General features: G+C 41.5%; 1 protein-coding gene across 2 annotated transcripts; it reads right to left on the bottom strand.

The window, feature by feature from the left end:
- Positions 1 to 7,854: 7,854 nt before the first annotated feature.
- On the bottom strand, positions 7,855 to 16,217 carry LOC137609993 (butyrophilin-like protein 2). 2 transcript variants are annotated; one of them, XM_068337380.1, is made up of 9 exons: positions 15,920 to 16,217; positions 13,853 to 14,185; positions 13,022 to 13,057; positions 12,561 to 12,842; positions 10,371 to 10,406; positions 9,910 to 10,197; positions 9,508 to 9,621; positions 9,283 to 9,421; positions 7,855 to 8,374 (listed from the first exon to the last, which is right to left on the bottom strand). In XM_068337380.1, exons 1-8 carry the CDS (start codon positions 15,987 to 15,989, stop codon positions 9,288 to 9,290), a joined length of 1,293 nt encoding a protein of 430 aa, XP_068193481.1. In that variant the 5' UTR covers positions 15,990 to 16,217; the 3' UTR covers positions 7,855 to 8,374; positions 9,283 to 9,287. The 2 variants fall into 2 exon arrangements, with proteins under 2 accessions (XP_068193481.1, XP_068193480.1); XM_068337379.1 differs by having other exon boundaries at positions 7,855 to 9,421.
- Between the last annotated feature and the right edge of the window lie 6,026 nt (positions 16,218 to 22,243).

Here is a 22,243-nt window from a genome sequence, read left to right as displayed (position 1 = left end):
TGGTGGTAGTGATGGTGGAAGTGATGGGGGTGATGGAGGGAATGATGGTGGTCGTGATGTTGGTAGTGATGGTGGTATCTTAATATCCCACTGGTGCCTGATTTAACCGTATCAACACTCAGAAACAAAGTCCATGCGTTCACTGCTGCTGTGGTCCAATCCCAGTTTTTTACCCCAATCCCCTCGCCTCCAACTATCCCTCTAAACAGAGTGAAAGTTAGAGCAGCAATGGAGACGATAGACTACCTGTCAGAAAACTGTCACCACCTGCTGTTAGTTTATATTTATTCACTACTGACGAGGTTGTCCTTCTGTAGGAACTAAATGATGTTGGCTGGGTCAGGTTTCTGCTGGAAGCATTGGGATTGGGTCTGAGAGTGCAGTGTGTGTTAGAAAGGCGTGCATCATCACTACAACAGTCGGTTAGTGCCACCGGCCTCACTGTCCACATCGTCAGACTCAGAGGTGAGACGGAGACCGTCCTGGCTGAACCTATTCTGGTTCAGGACGGAAAAGGTCAAACGATTGACAACCATCTATAAGCAAACTGCCACCCAGAATATGGAAAGAATGAACATTTTCCACAAATACCTTTATTTATTCATTCACTCATTGATCTCTCTCTCTCTCTCTCTATCTATCTATCTATCTATCTATCTATCTATCTATCTATCTATCTATCTATCTATCTATCTATCTATCTATCTATCTATCTATCTATCTATCTATCTATCTATCTATCTATCTATCTATCTATCTATCGAACAGAAGTACTCACCGATGATCAGCTGTACGTAGTGCTTCTCATGTGATGGGTGTGGAATGATGCACTTATAGTTTCCTGCATCCTTCAGCTGCACCTTCTGTATTAAAATCGATGCATTTCTGTGACGGAGCATTGTTTGAAAATGTTCCACACGTCCTTTAAACTGGGCATCCTGACCAGCCCGGCCGTTATTGTAATGACGGCCTCTATCGTACAAGAACACTTCTTTCCTTGGGTTCTCGTTTATCCAGTCAAACACCTGTCTTTCAAGGTTTTCCTTGGTGCTGGGGTAACAGGGCAGAAAGGCATCCTGGTCTTCTTTGACAGAGAGTTTGGTAACATGTTGTCCTGAAAGACAAAGATTGTGTCAAGAATTTTTAAAAAAGCAGCTAATAGTCTGTCCACATGAAAAGTTTCTTCATCTGCCAACAGCCTGCTGTGGTCGAGTTGCACACGGGTACATTTGGCGATCGCGTTGACAAAGCCGAGTGGCTACAAGAATAAAGTGTAGTTACACACTCGCTACAGCAGGTGGGAGCAGTGCTGCATGTCAACATGTAGTCTTCTTCTTCTTCTTCTTTTCCTTTCGGCTTTTCCCTTCAGGGGTCGCCACAGTGAATCAATTGCCTAAATCTAACCCTGTCTTCTGCATCCTCTTCTCTCAAACGAACAACCTTCATTCCTCTCCTTTCCAGGACAAACCTCCACGTCTCTAGCTTCTCCTCCACCTGTTCCCTGCTCTCACTGCAGATCACAATGTCATCTGCAAACATCATAGTCCATGGAGATTACTGTTTAACCTCGTCTGTCAGCCTGTCCATCACCATAGCGAACAAGAAGGGGCTCAGAGCTGATCCCTGATGCAGTCCCACCTCCACCTTGAACTCCTCTGTCACACCTACAGCACACCTCACCACTGTCTTACAGTCCTCAGACATGTCCTGCACCACTCTAACATACTTCTCTACCACTTCAGACTTCCTCATACAATACCACAGTTCCTCTCTGGGCACCCTGTCATAAGCTTTCTCCAGATCTACAAAAACACAATGCAGCTCCCTCTGGCCTTCTCTGTGCTTCTCTATCAACATCCTCAGAGCAAATACTGCATCTGTAGTACTCTTTTTTGGCATGAAACTGTACTACTGCTCACAAATGCTCACTTCTACCCTTAGTCTAGCTTCAACTACTCTTTACCATAACTTCATTGTATGGCTCATCAGCTTTATTCCTCTGTAGTTGCCACAATTCTGCACGTCTCCCTTGTTCTTAAAAATGGGCACCAGCACACTTCTCCTCCATTCCTCAGGCATCTTCTCACTATCTAAGATCCTGTTGAACAACCCAGTACCTCTACTGCCACTTCTCCTAGACACTTCCAAACCTCTACAGGTATATCATCAGGACCGACTGCTTTTCCACTCTCCATCCTCTTCAATGCCCTCCTCACTTCATCCTGGCTAATCTTTTCTACTTCCTGGTCCACAAAAGTCACCTCTTCTAGTCTTTGTTCTCTCTCTCATTTTCCACGTATCATTAATTATGAGGGGTCCAGGGAGCATTAGCTCCTCCTGTACGTGGGGGTTGTGGACCAAGCAGACGCAGGGTGGGCAGAGTTAAGACTTTTTATTCATTCTAGGGGGTTAAAAGCAAAACACAGAATATTGTGCTCCATGTTAGTGTCAACACAAAACTACTAAAAGAAAGAAGAAAATATTTTCTTTCATCAAGAAAGTAAGTTTGTTTCTACCCTTTTCCATCATTTTCCTATCAACAGTCGAACTTCGGTTTGTTTTATCCAAAAAAAAAAATTGACCAAAAAAACCCCAACCCCGAAGACAACGTGCTTTTCGAGAAAAGCTGACTCCGCCAACAAGTTAATCTGACGATTTTTATTTTTGACTTCTGTGACACATCAAGGCATCACACTCCTCAGCCTCCCTGGGAAAGTTTACTCCAAGGTGCTGGAAAGGAGGGTCCTGCCGATTGTCGAACCTCAGAATGACGAGGAACAATGTGGGTTCCATCCTGGTCGTGGAACAACGGACCACCTTTTTACTCTAGCAGGGAGTAAAAAGGGATCTAGAAGGGGAGTATGCCAATCCAGTCTACATGTGTTTTGTGGACTTGGAGAAGGCATACAATCAGGTCCCAAAAGAATGAAAGAATGTGACCGAAAGAACAAGATCGCGGATACAAGCAGCGGAAATAGGCTCTCTCAGGCAGATAGCTGGTGTCTCCATTAGAGATAGGGTGAGAAACACTGTTATTCGCGAGGAGCTCAGAGTAGAGCCGCTGCCCCTTCATGTCGAAAGGAGTCAGCTGAGGTCGTTTGGGCATCTGGTGCGAATGCCCTGACTCCGGATAAGCGGTGGAAAATGGATGAATGGATGGTGACACATCAAACATCTCAACAGGTTTTCTTCTATAATAAAAACCAAGACTGACAAAGGGCTTTTAATGGTGAAATAACATATATGAATATACAGCATAACTATGTTCAAATGTTACTTTTGATTAAAATGTATAATTGTTTTTCCTGACGAATTGATAGTCATGTTTTTCCCCAATCACGACACTTTCTCCCCGAACTACGAGGAAACACCCTGTTTGTGGTTATGAGCTGCTCTCTCGTCGCTTCCGGTCATCTTCTGACATAATAGACTAGAGGCTGATCTTTGACCAGTGACTTCTGCCCCCTACAGGTTCATGACCGCACTGCTGCTTAAAAATCCACTTTTATTCGTCCCCACAATGGGGAAATTATGTTTTCGACTCATTTCCAAAAAATCATTTCCAAAAATGATCCAGTTCTGCTGGAGGAGCCAGAAACCCTGCCCCCCGTGGAAAAAGGACCGAGAAATAATTCTAAAAATAGATGTCTGCGCTGGTTCTAAGTTATCTCATCCAAGAAAAACTGAGAACTGAACTGAGAGCTGAAGAAGCCGCTTGGATGAGAGGCGAAACGTCTTCAAGAAACTTTCATAAAGTCCAGTGGATTGATTTAAACATCTTTGGATGTCTAAAAAAGGATTTACAAACAGCATATCATTAGTAAGTAAGGCTAGTAGTAAGGATTAGCTAGGAGTGTTGCCGTTAGTAAGTCAAGTTAGTAGTAAGGATTAGATGGAGTAATGTATGGAAATTGTTATCTAGCACAGCTCGGTAATCGTTAATGATGCCAGGACAGCTATAGTCTAATAATACATCATCTGCAATGGTTTTATGTAAAATGCACACATCTACAGACAATAAACCTTTTTTTCATAAAGTGATCATCAACATCTCTGTAAACGAAATAATTTTAAGAAGTAATTATATCAAAAAACTTGTGACTGCGCCGATGGTGTTCATTTTGAAATATGGTGAATTACAATCAGTGCATTCAACGTAACGGAACTGTTGAACCCTAACCCTAATTTTCATGAATAATTTCCCCATTGTGTGGACGAATAAAGTGGATTTTAACGAAATTAGTGAATCACCATGGCGGCCATAATTTCAGTTATAAAATGTGCAAGTTCGTCACTGAACAAAATATAATAATAAAGCTGAAAATTACCACTACCTGGAACAGCAACTGATTTTATGATTCAAAATTAATTATATTTTATTGTATTTTCTGCCGAAATTCGCATTACCGCAATGCGTCCAGGTCTGTTTGAGCGTCCTTCATGTTGTTATTTTCAAAGCTTGAAGGGACAGTAAAGTTCATTTTAAGTGTCATATACAGTATGTTATTCATCATTATGAAAAAATATAAGAAAAATAATAAGGAAGGAATAAATTAAATGGCTATATTTATCCAGCGATGCGTATTATAAAGTTATTTCAGTCATTATGGACAATCCTGACAGCTGGGACAATGACTCACTAATGATGGCAGCAGGATACGATACGTGGCTGTCAAAACCAACAACATGCTTTCTTTTTATGGCATATGTGGACATTTTCAATAAAACTGATGCGCTTTTTAGAGTACTGCAAAACAAAGTCATGGACATTGAATATTGTCTTGCACGCATCCGCGATGCTTTTGCAGCCCTCGAGTGCATGAATCTGGAGTTTGACAGTTTCTACGACCGTTTTGAGATGAAATGCAACGCACTTGGTATATCAGAGAGTGGAGATGGACAGTTGATTTGATCTGGAAAAAAAAACAAAAAACGAGGGTTCTGTAACATTGTTGACAATATAAACTGTCAAATGAAGGCTAGGTTTGATCATTTTGGTGAGCTGGCTTCCCTTGGTTTAGTGGATTGCGCAAAATTCGGTGAAATGTCACGAAATTTTGATGAAACCAAACTGCAGAGCCTGTTGAAATATGCTAAATTCTTTGACTTTGTGAAAGTAAAGGCGGATCTCGTTGGACTGTATGGCTCACAAACGATGAGGGATGAATGTAAATCTCCTGGACAGCTTCTCCGTTTTTTGGCCAGAAGTATCTTATTCAAACTGTTGTGGAGGCAACAAAATTGCTCCAACTACTGCTGACTATTCCGGCTACCACAGCATCGGTGGAGTTGTCATTCTTACCACTAAAAAGACTGAAAACATACAGTCGGAACAGGACTGATCAAGGACGACTTTCTTCACTGGCAGTGATCTCAGTTGAGACAGACAGACTTTTAAAACTGAAGGAAAATACGGACAATTTCTACCAACAAGTTACCAATGCATTTATTCAGAAGGAGCGGCGCATGGACTTCACCTACAAGTAAATCTGACATATTAACAGGTAGGTAACATTACGTTTTTCTTAATAATATTTAAACACACTAACCGCGGTCTGGTTGGTCCATGGGTCCACCGACATCCAGCAGATACATCAACCACAACAGACGCTTCATCATTGGGGACCCGTCCGATGCTGAAGCCGAAGTTGCTGTTTGTGGTAGGAAAAATCTCCTCCAAGCCTTCACGGCACGTGCTTCCTATAAGGTTGCACGTCCTTGAAACGCTGGAACATGTGGTGTACAGTGGTACTTCTACTTAGGAAATTACAGTGGTACCTTTACTTAGGAAATTACAGTGGTACCTCTACTTACGAAATTAATTAGTTCTGGAAGTAATTTCGTAAGTAATGTTGGGATGCATGTAAACTGATATAGCTGAATTGTGTAAATCATGTCTTGTTGGTGACTTTGATGTAGAAAAAGTAATAATAAAGTGAGGCACTGTTTGACTAGTTTTAAGGCAAACACCTCCTGTTTAATCACTTGAGCACAAAAAGAGGAGTCAAGTTTATGAGCACATTCTGAAGGAAGAAGGGAGTAATGGAGGAACATATGGGTTATGCCAGCTGCATGATAAAGATGAAGCTAAAAAGAACCTTTGTTAAAGAAGTGTGGGAATTTGTAAAACACACCTTCTGATTTGCTTTCATTCTGTAGTAAAACACACCTCCTTCTGACGTACAGTGGTACCTCTACTTACAAATGTCTCCACTTACGAAATTTTCTACTTACAAAATTTCTCAGCAGGAATATATTGCCTCTAGTTACGTAAGAAATTTCGACTTACGTAAGGTAAAAATACGGAATTGACTGTTACTCGCAGCTCCCACAGGTTCCTGAATGCACCATTCTCATAGCTGCTCTGCCATTGGCTATTACCAAGTATCTTCCTGGCATCCCATTGGCTAAGAGGGACCTCTGTGTGGAGCTAGATCGGTGTTTATGCAGGGTTCTCCTCATTCGGCTCTCGACCCGTGAGGTGTTCTGATAGGTTTGCGCAAATATACTGTATTAACTTTTTGAGTATTCACTATGGACCCCAGGAAAGTGACGGAGAAAAGAGGAAAAGAAAAGATGAAGAAAAGAGTTTTTTGTCCGTACAAACAAAGCAAGAGGTAATAGAAAAGCATGAAAAAGGGATGCGTTTGGTTGATCTCGCCAAAGAATATGGCTGTAATGCATCTACAATCACCACGTTATTAAAACAAACGGCAGTTTAAGGAGTTTAAGGCATCACGTGGGTGGTTGGAGAAGTTCAGAAGGAGGACTGGAATTCACTCTGTTGTTCGGCATCGTGAGACAGGAGCGCATGAACCAAAGAGGGCAAAAAACAATGAGGACACCAGTTAAAAGGTAAATGACTGTCATTATTATTCTTTATTATTTGTTTTTTAAGTTATGCGCAGCTCTCATTTATTGTGCAATAATCTAATCGTAACGTGTATTTGTTACATGTTTTGATGCATTTTTATGCTTAATAAAACATTTATGTCAGAATTTTTCGGGGCTTGGAACGAATTAGGGCATTTGCATGAAAAACGCATCTCTACTTAAGTAATTTTCTACTAACGAAATTTATTCCGGAACCAATTAATTTCGTAAGTAGAGGTACCACTGTACAAAAGAAGTATATTTTATTCTTTGCACTTACTGATACTTGCTTGACGCTGTGATCACCGTGTAACTGCCTGAAAGCTTTCATAATAAATTTTGACTTGGTTTTCCCTTGACTGGTATTTCCTTCCTCGATCAATGAACACGCAAAAGAGCTCTGCAAGGCCGCACCTCTTCATACACAAAATATTTCTGACTGAGATTGTCCTTTCTCTCAAAGTGAAAGTTCGCGCTCTGATTGGTGTAATTTGATCTTTCTGTTGGGACGGCGGGAGGCCGGGGCTAAGGTAACTCCACCCCTCCTCGCCACACCATGAAGGTTACCGCCCCAAGATTAGATCTGATTTTGATCTGAATCTGCGCTCAAATTATCACACCTACTGATCCAGTATTCCATGTAGATAAAGTTTTTACAGTGTGACCTGTTTGTGTGACAGGTTTAAATAAACCGGTGTTGTGGATTAATAATCAATATTAAACGTTTTCATGACTCAGCAGTGACTCAATCTTAATTTCAGCACAAATTCTCACATGAATTTCAAATATTGAGGATTGACCATTTCCTGTCTTCCTGTGTGATTTTGGTGATTTCTAGTCAACCATCAAACAGTGAGTCTAGATCCAAACCCTCCCGGACTCCAGGATGCTTCTACGTTCAAACCCTTGACTCATCAAACCTTGATGGCAAAAACTAAAAACATTTACAAAAAACAAATGTTCACAGTAAAAGTTCTCATTTTATTTTTCAGTATTAACACACGTTACAGCTTTAGGAACCAGGACGGTCGAGTTGTGCTCACATTTAGATAGATACTTTAATAATCCCAAAGGAAATTCAGAGTAACCTCTGCTCACAAAAAAGATACAAATAAATACACATAGCATTGAGTCATAGACAAAAGACGTTACATAAATAACAATTACATAACATAATTACAACAACAGAAAATATAACAAAAAGGACGCATAAGAACCTGAAAGAAGCATAAGACATAGAAGGAGCATGAGAAGATATAAGAAGAAGTGGATGAACCAAACTGTAGACCAACACTAAGGACCCCCAAAAAGTATCCCACATGACATCCCCAGTGTATCCCAGGCCCCCCTAGTCTATCCCCTCTCGGCCGACCTAGATGACCCTGCAGCTTCAGCTTCGACCCCCCTCCTTCCAAGAGAATGGTTGTACCCCCTGATGGCACGGGGCACAAAGGAGGTCCTGAGTCTCTCTGTGGAGGAGCTTGGTGTCAGCAGTCTGCCACTGAGGCAAGGCAAGGAAAAAACAAAAAACAAACAAACAAAAAAACAACAACAAACAAAATCAAATACAAGCAAACACAAGCAAATAAATAAGCAAAGACCATGACTCAACAATACAATTCTGCCTGGAAGGGAGTGGGAAGAAGAAAATGTATGTAATCCCATCCCAGTTCCTGATTCAGAGATCAACACACTGAGCTTCACTGCTACTTCATTCAAGGACAACCACGCAATAATTGCATCATGATGGCATCACCATGGGCAACGGTAATTATCATATTGCAATAGCAATTCCACACAACAATGTAAGGAAGGCACGATAGACCAACAATGGTAATGTACAATATACCAACAACAGTAATTAACAAATACCAACGATGGTAAAGAAAAACTGAGCACTTTAGAAAAAACAGAACAGTTTGAGTTAAAGATCCTCATCTCTATATTTTGACCAGACATGATGTTTATATAACAGTTTGAATTTATGAGTACTTTGGCATTGCTTGAGTTGTGAGTCCAGATTGTTCCAGAGTTTCACTCCGCACACAGACACACAAAAACGTTTTTACACGTGGTTTGAGCTCTCGGCAATGAAAATTATCCAAAACCTCTCGAGTTATGAGCCCCGACTGGAGTTATAAAAATCGTTTGGTAGTAATAATTTGTAGAGTGCTTTATATAAAACTATTGATGTATTATATTGTACAATATCATGAAATTTTAGCAACTTTGACTGCGTAAACAGGTTATGAGTATGTTCAAGAAAGCCAATATTAAACTTCAACTTAACTAAAACTAAACTTTTAACAAACACGTGACATGAAGTTCAATACGAACATCAGAAATCAAAATAATCAAACTGTTGTTTGGTTTCAATCAGATGTTAGCGTCACGAGTTATCACCATCACCTTCCTCACTCAGAAAGTTCTGGATCCATATCAATGGGGATCATCTTGATCTCCTCCTGGACGACTGGACCAGGTCTGCTGGACTCCTGGGAGTTGCAAAAACCCGGCCAATGGTATGAGCACCACCACTCCCGCCACCCTATGAGGAACAAGAACCAATACTTTCCAATCAGAAGGCGGGAACTAACGGTTAACTCGTATCAATGTGACACAGAGTAAACTGACCTCTGATACGTGTGATGGTGAAGCATCTGGAAACCACCAGAAAAATAATGACCAACGAACTTCCAGTGATGAGCCCTCCATATATTGTGGCAATTACATTCTGATCTGGTGGACCTGAAACACGTCACACACACTTCAGGTCGTCATGGGAACACAATTTTAATCCAGCCAACAGATATGCAGACTTTACCTGTGTATAATTATATATAAATTACATAAACAATGATAATGAATGAAAGGAAATGCATATGAAATGAAAATGAGCGCAGAGCGACGACTTGTATCTCAAATAACTCGTATCTCGAGGTTCTACTTTATCCTGCCTTTTATTTTTACTTCTTGTTTCTACGGGTCTCTAAACATCTCACGACTAAAGATTGGGTACTGATGATTGAGTCTCACCGCTGATCAAGATGACAATCGTAGAAGGTTCCGTCCGATGGTTGAACCCGTCCTGTATGGCTACACAACTATAGACGCCTGTTCTGTTGACTGTCAGCTGGAGGGTGACGTCATAGCCTCCCTCTCTTTCCGTAACGTTGGGTGCGTCAGCATGAAGAACTTCTCCAGCGCCGTCCTGCCACTGGAGATGTGGTTTCTCTGAAGCGCAGTGAACCTTGCACTCCAGCTTCATCGGGATCTTCATCTCCATCGGAACTGGAATGGATGGCTTTGGACATGATCCTGAAACTGGAACGAGGACGAACATAAATGGACATTCGGGAAGTCCATTCAGTAGAGATAACGTGTTTGGTGAGGTTCAAGTCTCGTCTTTGTGTAGAAACATATTGATGTCAAATGTATGATTTTATTGCTAACATTTAAATAAATCAATAAATTAAAAGTATAATTGAAATCATTACCTGGGACTTTTGTTGATCGGTCCTTCAGCGACGGCTCTGAAAGACAAACGAGTGCGTGAACTTCCTCATGGTTCATGGGCAACACTTTAAAAAGGCAGACAGGGTTTTATAATGGATCAGACAGCACCAAAGACGGCCTACTGATCCGTTCAATCTGAAGACAAACCCACTGTGGAACCTCAGCCAGAACCAAGGCCACGCCCGGATTGTCCAGAAATGGTAGGCTAAGACAAACAAGTTTGAAAGTCAAAACTTGTATACATGTTCAATACTACAGTTAACTTGTTGTCAGCTGGTTAATTGGGTTAAAGGTTCAAGAAGACTTGCAGGAAGACAAGTGGTGGTAGTGATGGGGGTACTGATGGTGGTACTGATGGTACCACCATCAAAGACGCCCTACTGATCCAATCAATCTGAAGATAAACCCAGTGTGGAACCTCAGCAAGAACCAAGGCCACGCCTGGATTGTCCAGGAATGGGAGGCTAAGACAGACAAGTTTGAGAGTCTGGGTAACCTATCTGTGTCCTGTAGCCAGGTTGGAAAAATAGAAAGATACCAATTCAGGTCACACACAATTACACATGTTCAATAGTACAACCAGTTATAAGATGGTTAATCTGGTTCAAGAAGACATGAAGGTGGACAACCTGTGGTAGTGATGGCGGTAGTGATGGTAGTAGTGATAGTGGTAGTGGTGGTAGTGATGGTAGTAGTGACGGTAGTGATGGTGGTAATAGTGGTAGTGATGGTGGTCGTGATGTTAGTGATGGTGGTAATGATGGTGGTCATGATGGTAGTGATGGTGGTAGTGGTGGTCGTGATGGTGGTCTCGGTGGTAGTGATGGTCTTGACAGTGGTAGTAATGGTTGTATTGGTGGTGGTAGTGATGGTCTTGACAGTGGTAGTAATGGTGGTATTTGTGGTGGTAGTGATGGTACTGATGGTGGTAGAGATGCTGGTACTGATGGTGGTATTGGTGGTGTCTTAATACAGTAATCCCCCGTTACTCGCGGTTAAGGCTTTCCAGAACAACCAGTAAAAACCAAAATTCCAAGATATAGCGACCAGCTATTTATTTGATTATTTACGGTAATTTAAATGTTTATGAACCCTCCACAGACTGACATTAAACCACCTTCTATCTGTATTACTTTTCCCAGGCTCTGATAGACTGTTTAAAAATCTTTTGTATTAAAAAAAAGTGTTTATTTAATACACGGAAGTGCGCTGCGTGGTAAAGAACGAGATCCGGTCTTTCTACCAACTAAAAAATCCGCAATGAGGTGAAGTCGTGCATCTTGTAGTGTGGATAAGTGAGGGATTATTCTTAATATACTATGTTGACCTCTATAGTTCAGAGGTGAAAAGGGGGAATTGAAGGTTCATGTGTGCTCATGTAATAAAATAACACTCAAGCTTGGTAGATTGTGTTTTATATGAATTGCTCTATAGCATTCTTAGCACTGCATGCATGGTTGTAGCAGCAAAAAAAGGATGCAGATGTATTCTCCAGCCCTCCAGGGTGAGACCTGCATTCCAGGGGGGGCACCCACTTTTATACTTTGACAAAGGTCGTATGGCACGCATCTACTTAGCCAATTGTATAGTTAGTTTGGAAGACGCCCAATATGGAGTTAGATGGATATTTATTATTCCATTCAGTGACAACTATAAAAGCAAATTGTTCTATTGTTCGAGGCTCCCGCTACGTGATCGTGACAGTGTGACCTGAGCTAGAACCCGAGATTTCATATTCTGTATTCAACTCTGACCACTTTACAATAAACATTGTTTGAACTTTTAGGTGAATTCTATTCATTTTTAGCATGTAGGAATTTTCTCTGAGACAAGAGGGAGATTCTAAAATATCCATCCACCAACATTTGGTAAAGAACGAGATCCGGTCTCACTGATGTTGTATCCATCTGCCAACTCATGGTAAAGAGCGAGATCTGGTCTCACTTATGTTGTATCCATCTGCTAACTAGCGGTGGTGTCCTGAAGCACGACTCGTACCTCAGATTTTCAATCTTATGTCCAACAAAAATGACAGCAGAGCGACGACTTGTATCTCAAATAACTCGTATTTCGAGGTTCTACTTTATCCTGCCATTTACTTTTACTTCTTGTTTCTACGGGTCTCTAAACTTCTCAGGAATAAGTATCGGGTACTGATGATTGAGTCTCACCACTGATCAAGACGACAATCGTAGAAGGTTCCGTCCGATGGTTGAACCCGTCCTGTATGGCTACACAACTATAGACGCCTGTTCTGTTGACTGTCAGCTGGAGGGTGACGTCATAGCCTCCCTCTCTTTCCGTAACGTTGGGTGCGTCAGCATGAAGAACTTCTCCAGCACCGTCCTGCCACTGGAGACGTGGTTTCTCTGAAGCGCAGTGAACCTTGCACTCCAGCTTCATCGGGATCTTCATCTCCATCGGAACTGGAATGGATGGCTTTGGACATGATCCTGAAACCGGAACGAGAATGGATATAAATGGACATCCAGGAAGTCCATTCAGTAGAGATAACATGTCTGGTGATGTTTAAGTCTCGTCTTCATGTGGAAACTTATTGATGTCAAGTGTCTGATTTTATTGCAAACATTTAAATAAATTAATGAATGAAATGTATGATTAAAATCATAACCTGGAATTCCTGTTGATCGGTCCTTCAGCAACGGCTCTGAAAGACAAACGAGTGCGTGAACTTCCTCATGGTTCATGGGGGACACTTTAAAAAGGCAGACAGGGTTTAATAACGGATCAGGCAGCACCAAAGACGGCCTACTGATTCGTTCAATCTGAAGACAAACCCAGTGTGGAACCTCAACCGGAATCAAGGCCACGCCCGGATTGTCCAGGAATGAGAGGCTAAGACAAACAAGTTTGAAAGTCAAAACTTTTATACATGTTCAATAGTAGTTAACTTGTTGTCAGCTGGTTAATATTGTTAAAGGTTCAAGAAGACGTGCAGGAGGACAAGTGGTGGTAGTGATGGTGGTAGTGATGGTGGTAATAGTGGTAGTGATGGTGGTATTTTAATACTACACTGGTGCCTGATTTAACCGTATCAACACTCAGAAACAAAGTCCATGCATTCGCTGCTTCTGTGGTCCAATCCAAGTTCTTTTACCCCAATCCCCTCGCCTCCAACTATCCCTCTAAACAAACAGAGTGAAAGTTAGAGCAACAATGGAGACGATAGACTACCTGTCAGAAAACTGTCACCCCCTGCTGTTGGTTCATATTCATTACAGACGGGGTCATCCTCCTGTGGGAACTAAATGATGTAGGAACCAATGTTGGGTCACGTTTGTGCTGGAAGCGTTGGGATTGGGTCTGGGAGTGCAGTGTGTGCTAAGAAGGTGTGCATCATCACCACAAAGGTCGGTTAGTGCCTAAAAAAAACCTCAGACACCACGTCAGACTCACGTCATTCACTCATTGATCTATTTATCTATCGAACAGAAGTACTCACCGACGATCAGCTGTACGTAGTGCTCCTCATGTGATGGGTGTGGAATGATGCACGTATAGTTTCCTGCATCCTTCAGCTGCACCTTCTTTATTAAAATAGATGCATTTCCGTGAAGGAGCATCGTTTCAAAATGTTCCACTCGTCCTTTAAACTGGGCATCCTGACCATCCCGGCCGTTATTGTAATGATGGCCTCTATCGTACAAGAACACTTCTTTCCTTGGGTTCTTGTTTATCCAGTCAAACACCTTTCTTTCAAGGTTTTCCTTGGTGCTGGGGTAACAGGGCAGAAAGGCATCCTGGTCTTCTTTGACGGAGACTTTGGTGACATGTCCTGAAAGACAAAGATTGTGTCAAGAATTTTTAAAAAAGCAGCTAATAGTCTGTCCTCATGAAAAGTTTCTTCATCTGCCAACAGCCTGCTGTGGTCGAGTTGCACACGGGTACATTTGGCGATCGCGTTTTTTACATCCCGCGAAACGGTGATGTATTATCATTGTCAGTGTTTGTGTGCTCGTCCATCCGTCCTTCAAACATCTTCACAACCGTTGCTGATAGAAAGACGTAACAAAAAGTACGTTACTCAGGCGGCAAAGGGGATGAAAATAGGATGATTAGCTTGACCTTGAGAAAACCAGGCCAGGTAACTTTTGTACTCATCGCGGATTTTTGGAAGGCAATCACATGATACCGTACGCGCATTCTATTGGCTGATGGCATCCGGAAGTGCGCTACGTTCTGTGAGTCTCGGACTTCCGTGAGACACAAAAATGCTTTAAAAATTTAATCAGAGTGTGGGAAAAGGTAATACAGATAGAAGGTTTAAGGCAATGCACTGGAGCGGTTCTGGTCTGAGTAAAGTGTGGGGAGGGTTCTTAAACAATTAAATTACCATAAATAATAAGATAAATAGTTCATCACTCTATCGCAGAATTCGTTAATCGCATGTAGTTCCTGGGACACATTATCCGTGAGGAACCTTATACCTTTTTACGCACACATCACTGAAACCTGATGAGATATAATCACTAAACACAAAGCAACAATATTAGGAAGCCAGAGCCACAATAATGTGTAGGTCAGGGTAAAATGTTGAAATCAGGGGTTTCGCGGAATGTTGCAGTCTCTGACTTGCCTTTTCCATCATTTTCCTACCAACAGTTGAACTTTCATTCGTTTCATCAAAAAAAGAAAAGAAATTTTGAGCAAAAAATACGAACAAAAGCTGACTCCGCAGGAAAGTGACTCTGACATTGCTGTTTTTTACTTTTGTGACACATCAAATATCTCAACAGGTTTTCTTTTGTAAAAAACAAAAACAACACTGAAAAGGGGCTTTTAATGGTGAAATAACTTATTTATGAAAATATAGCTATGTTCAAACGCTACTTTTGATTAAAACATATACATTTTTTTTCCTGACGAATCGATAGTCATGTTTTCCCCCGATCGTGACACTTTCTCTCCTCCCCACAGCCTCACCTCAGGTTGTACATTAATGGCACTCTGCCTCCCTTACTGTACAGGCTGTGATTTTTACAGCCTTCCTTTGCCTCTCTTACAGGTTGGTAAGTGAAGGCAAGGGAAAGCTGTGGTTTTCACAGCCTGTACAGGCTGTGAAAATTCAGCGATTTTGAAAAAAAAAAAATCTAAATTGGTGATTATTATCACTGGATAATTTATTTCCATGACGGAACCTCCTTAAGGGATAAATAAAGTTATACTCTATTCTAAATATAACTATTTAATTTAATTTTTTCCATTTTTTTAACTTTCATGACGGCATGTGAGACTGTTCACAACACACACACACACACACACACACACACACACACACACACACACACACACACACACACACACACACACACACACTCTGGGCCTGTTATCATGCGATTAGTACAGGGGTCACAGAGTGACTTCGCGGTGCGTCCCAAATGAGCAGCTTGTGGGGGGGCGTCTTGCTCAGGGGCGCCTCGGCAGTGTCGTCATTCAGAGGTACCCGGCTACTACTGAGCTGTCCTGTTAGTACGCGAAGCCACTTGTAATGATCTTTACACACACTCACCGCTGACAGGTCCGTCCGGGGTTTCACCCACAGCCAGCAGAAAGACGAACCACAACACACACCACATCATCGGTGTGGATCCCCGACAGCAGAGACAACCGCAGGTCGTGATGTCCGCTTAGTTTCGGTTCTCCGACACTCTGGACTCGGTAGGCAACACGTGGAAATATCACGCTTGACAGAATGGCGCTTCATTCACCAGGTGAGACGGTTTAGTGCGGGGGGGGGGGTCCCGATCCGGACCGAGTGGTGGTTCTGTTCGGACCTGTGACCACTCTGATAAATTCACGAGAGTAGATTTTCTGATGGTCTGATGTTTCTGATGGTCGCGGCTGTAATGGCAGGCAGTGCTTCTCCAGTTAATACGGAAGAACAGTTCAGCCAATCAGATTGTTTTTACCTGTTCCGTCAGCGCACCTGGAAGGTGCTGACTGTTACAGAGAGTGAGGACAGCATAGGTCCAAACAAAGGGAGGTTAATGAGGAAAACCGCTGAGTCTTTTCAAAGCTTCTTTATTCTTGTTATTGAGGTCAAGTCTAACACAGACATCAAGTCTAAAACATATCTGGGCTCTCTCCGCCTACCTGACTGCAGGTACTACATGGGCCTTACATCAGTCGCAGCTGAAGAAGAGCAAATTCAATCTTGGCCAAATTTAAATAATTCAGATTAGGAATATGCATGAGGACATGTAGTGTCTTCTGGTCCAGTCGGATCGTATCAGGTTTAACCCTTCCAACAAAACCTGCCTACATCCTGATCACCCCATACCCCAGTGTGAAAACTTCCATAAATTCGAATTGTTGTGTGTGTGTGTGTGTGTGTGTGTGTGTGTGTGTGTGTGTGTGTGTGTGTGTGTGTGTGTCAAATTAGATGAGTTCAAGTGTGTGGAAATTTAGTGAGACAGAGTGATAGAAAAGTTTATTGTATGATTAAAACTAAATGCTTATGCAGCCAGGAAAATAATCAATAGCATGTATTTAAATCTCTTCATTATTTATTCATTATTTATTTATTTATTTATTCATTTTTTCCGTCAGTCAGTTCAAAACCATTTTACTTCCTATGGTCTGAACATTTAGCACTAGTTATTTGATTAATAACGTGAAGCGCCACTACGAAAGAAAGCACAGAGCTTTTGAGCAAAGTTAGCCCCTGAAGTCTGAGCTGAGGGCAAAATAACCGAAGAACGAATGTTCACTTAAGACATTGTGGATTTTGGGGAAACATAAAACATCTTTTGGTGATGGGACAGTTGTGAAGAAATGCTTAAACACTGTTGTTGAAACATTATTGAAAATCAGAAATATACTGCACAACAGCGTGAGGTGGCTGAGTAAAGGCAGCGCACTGGAGCGGTTCTGGTCTGAGTAAAGGCAATGCACTGGAGCGGTTCTGGTCTGAGTAAAGGCAATGCACTGGAGTGGTTCTGGTCTGAGTAAAGGCAATGCACTGAAGCGTTTCTGGTCTGAGTAAAGGCAATGCACTGGAGCGGTACTTGTCTATTTGAAAAGAAATAGCAGCATTTTAGCAAGGCAAGAGTCAGAGAGCAACACAGTGTTTACTCTTTTTTGCAAGATGAATACAGGATGAATACGGCTCCCTTTTTGATGGACATTACGTCACAACTCAGTACATCTCAGTAACATAGCCACAAGAGCCAATGTCTTACTGTACCAGTCCCAAGCCCGGATTAATACTGAGGGTTGTGTCAGGAAGGGCATCCGATGTAAAACTTTTGCCAAATCAAACAAGCGAATCAAACCTATGACTTCCATACCGTATCGGACGAGGCCCGGGTTAACAATGACCTTCATTGGTGCTGTTCACCTACAGGTTGCCGGTGGAAATTGGACTACTGTTGGTTGAAAAAGGAGAGGAGAAAAGTGTTTTTGTAGGAAGAGAGAGAAGAGGAACACCAAGAGGATAGGACTGAGAGTAGGGACGTTGAATGTTGGAACTATGACAGGAAAAGGTAGAGAGTTGGTTGACATGATGCAGAGGAGGAAGGTAGACATACTGTGTGTCCAGGAGACCAGGTGGAAAGGTAGAAAGGCTACAAGTTTAGGAGCAGGGTTCAAGTTGTTCTATCATGGTGTAGATGGGAAGAGAAATGGAGTAGGAGTTATCTTGAAGGAGGAGTTTGTTAGGAATGTCCTGGAGGTAAAAAGAGTGTCAGATAGAGTGATGAGTCTGAAGCTAGAAATAGAAGGTGTGATGTTGAATGTTGTTAGTGGGTATGCTCCACAGGTAGGATGTGAGCTGGAGGAGAAGGAGAAATTCTGGTTGGACTTTGATGAAGTGATACAGAGCATGCCTAGAAGTGAGAGAGTTGTCATTGGAGCAGACTTCAATGGACATATTAGTGCAGGAAACAGAGGTGATGAGGAGGTGATGGGCAGGTTTGGTATCCAGGAGAGGAACGCAGAAGGACAGATGGTAGTTGACTTTGCAAAAAGGATGGAAATGACTGTAGTGAATACTTTCTTCCAGAAGAGGCAGAAACATAGGGTGACCTACTGTATAAGAGTGGTGGTAGGAGCACACAGGTAGACTACATCCTTTGTAGATGGTGTAATCTGAAGGAGATCAGTGACTGCAAAGTAGTGGTAGGCGAGAGTGTAGCCAAACAGCGTAGGATGGTGGTGTGTAGGATGACTCTGGTGGTGAGGAAGATGAAGAGGGCAAAGGCAGAGCAGAAGACGAAATGGTGGAAGCTGAAAAAGGAAGAGTGTTGCATGACTTTTAGGAAGGAGTTAAGACAGGCTCTGGGTGGCAAGGAGGACTTTCAGATGAATGGACAACTACAGCTAATGTGATCAGGGAGACAGGAGAGGAACGCAGAAGGACAGATGGTCGTTGACTTTGCAAAAAGGATGGAAATGGCTGTAGTGAATACTTTCTTCCAGAAGAGGCAGTAACATATAAGAGTGGAGGTAGGAGCACACAGGTAGACTACATTTTTTGTAGATGGTGTAATCTGAAGGAGATCAGTGACTGCAAAGTAGTGGTAGGCGTCTGCATTATTACTTCCGCCCCCTTTCTGGTGAATGTCCTGCCTGTTCCTGTGTATATCCCGCCTTTTTGGATGACGTCACATCAATTTAATCGTCAAAGAAATACAGAAAAAATATCAGCCCTGCCTCTTCCGGTGAATATCCCTCCCTCTGTCAGTCATGTGGTGATCATGCTGTGATCATGTGCTGATCACATGCTGATGGTATGACGCAATGGGTTTTTCCCGGAGGGGGTGTAGGGTGTGGACTTCTTATGGAGTGTTTGACCCTTGTTTGAGCTACGATCTCATGATCATGTGATGATCACGTGATGATCGTACGATGCAATGGCCTTCCCCAAGTGATTGACCTAGTGAAGTTTCTCACCTGCGCTTATCAGACCTGGGGGGGTGAGGGAAAGGTGTGTGTGTGTGTGTGTGTGTGTGTGTGTGTGTGTGTGTGTGTGTGTGTGTGTGTGTGTGTGTGTGTGTGTGTGTGTGTGTGTGTGTGTGTGTGTGTGTGTGTGTGTGTGTGTGTGTGTGTGGAATCCGCTCTGAGTGACTGATGTAGCAGATAATAAAGATGAAGGAAATCTAAGAACGAGTGTTATTAAATCACACGGATGTTTAGGAGACAAATTTGAAATTTTCACCTCAGTCTCATTTTAGTTTCCATTTCTTCTAAATGTTTCTCATATGTTTCTCCTAAATTTCACTAGGAGAAATAGGCGAGGCAGACTATTTAGAGTGAGTTATACATGAGACTTAAGGGAGACACCCTGCTAATCTCAAGTGACTGTTTTTCATGGCTCCTTCTTTCTCCTTTGGAAGAAAAATGAGCAATACTGGAGCTACTATGGAGCAATAGGTGAGACACTCACCCTCCCTCTCATGCCCACACACACGCATCCACCCCTGTGGCACTTAATAATAATAATAATAATAATAATAATAATAATAATAATAATAATAATAATAATAATAATAATAATATAAGCAGACATTTAGTGATGAATAAAATCTGAATTTGCAACTTTATTCAAATTCAACACAGTAGTACTTAGTTTTCAAGTAAAATGACTGATTATTTATAGTATTTCAAGTAGCTGTAATAACATTAATAACAATAGATAGATGGATAGACGGAAAGACGGACAGACAGACAGATAGATACTTTATTAATCCCGGAGGAAATTGCATAATAACACCAAATTCAAAGAGTTTTTAAAGAAAGCAAAATATATTCTAACATAAAATCTGTGCATGCGCATTTTTTTTTTAGCAAAACTGTGTTTTAAAAACAGTAACAGTGTCTAACAGTTACACAACATCGAACAAGTCTTTCAAGTTAACATGGAAGTTTTTGAGCAGGATTTTTGAACAGGATCATTAAAAAAAAGTCTCAGTATTTACAGCATTGCGACCCTCATTTGTTTATAAAGACTTTTTTGAGCTTACTCTTCTCAAACATTGTCCGACCATCCAGTGTCCTGCAGCGCATGATGTAAGCTGCAAGAATGAAAGACAAATTAGAAATTGTATAATGTAACAACAGCTACCACAACAGCATTAAGAAGTTTATCCTGAAATGACTGTAATAACTCTACGGTTCACAAATAAGGACATTCAGTAAAACTGGAGGAACTGCAAACAATCCCAACATTTTTTAAATTTTTATTTCTAATCAGTGTTATCACAAGTATTTATCACATTTATAATTGCATCTGTAAAATGTCTCTGGCTGAATTATGCATTGAGAGTATCAGTTTGAGGAGAAACATCACAGATTATATCTCATTTTATCGTTCTAACCATGTTGATTTATTTTAGTGTTTGACCTCACTGCACCTCACACACCTGCAGGTTGTAACCTATCAATGATTTCACAGTATTTCTGTTTTGGTAGATCATAAACATGATTAAATCCTTCATGGTTTAATATCATCACATCACACACCCCTATCTGCCTGTTTAGTTGAATAGTTGTTAAGTGAAATTATATTCTAGATTGACCAATCTAAAACTGGCATAGCCATCTGTTGTAAAAGGGGGAAAAAAAAGATCAAGTTGAATAATTGAATGGCGACCTTAAAAAAACATCAATTCAAGTATCAATTCAAGCATTTGGAGTAGGGTGACACATACTGTATGTACAGCAGAGGACAGCTATAGACAACTTCTGATCCGATGAACTGTGTCATGAGTTACACGAGACGTTTGTTCATTTATTTCTCTACAAAATGAAACCTGATTAAAGAAAAATAAGTCAGAAAATAGCAAATTAAGGGAAAGTTAGTAAACTAAATGTCTCATCTTACACAATACAACATGTTTGGTAGTCTGGGAAAACCTGTCGGAAGTCACTGACGTTCATTTATTGCTCAGAGCCAAAATAGAAAGATTTTAGCTATTTTGATATTTTTATGAGTTTTGTATTTTCAACACACTACCAACTATATCATGGTGAATACGTGTTTCAAGAAAACAAAAAGACAAAGTACTTATTTTAAAATTTTGAATCCTCCTGTTCAGCTAACCATCAGCAAATCCATTGAAAATGATCGCAAATCCAATCATGTTATTCCTGGGTCATATTATGAACTTTTTGTATAAAAAAAACTTAAATAAGGCTTAACTATAAGATGGTCCAGTCAGCAAACATAACCTCAAACATAACCGTTACACTTGCTGTTTACAGCAAATGTTAAGAGGTTTTGGAGATAAAGTCAGAGAGGCCAGACTGAGATGGTTTGGACATGTCCAGAGGAGAGATAGTGAATGTATTGGTAGAAGGATGCTGAGTTTTGAATTGCCAGGCAGGAGGCCTAGAGGAAGACCAAAGAGGAGGTTTATGGATGTAGTGAAAGAGGACATGAAGGTAGTTGGTGTGAGAGAAGAGGATGCAGAAGACAGGGTCAGATGGAGGACACTGATTCGCTGTGGCGACCCCTGAAGGGAGAAGCCGAAAGGAGAAGAAGACATCACATCTCAGTGAGATCGATTTAAAGCTCCAAGGCCAAGAGTAATTCAGCGGCTAAACTTCACTAAAAGGTTCAACAGCTTCTGCCTTAGGCAGGAGCTCCTCCTGCTAATCCAGAATCCAAGTATGTACTGTTCCAGGCTCAGCTACACAGGCTCACCTCAACAGCTGCTTGTCTGCATGAGAATGGCACTGAGTCCATTCCAACCAAGATTTAAATGACTGGCAGGCCATTCTCACGCCCCCTTCTCCCATGAATAAAATTCTGTTAGCATTTTCCCCCTGAAAGAGCCACTTTTTATTTATGCTTTCTGAAGATGTTAATGTTTTTCTAATTGAAGTGTAGGCC

Source organism: Antennarius striatus, chromosome 16, assembly GCF_040054535.1.
Source record: "Antennarius striatus isolate MH-2024 chromosome 16, ASM4005453v1, whole genome shotgun sequence".
NCBI lineage: Eukaryota > Metazoa > Chordata > Actinopteri > Lophiiformes > Antennariidae > Antennarius > Antennarius striatus.
This window is presented reverse-complemented; position numbering and strand designations above follow the sequence as displayed.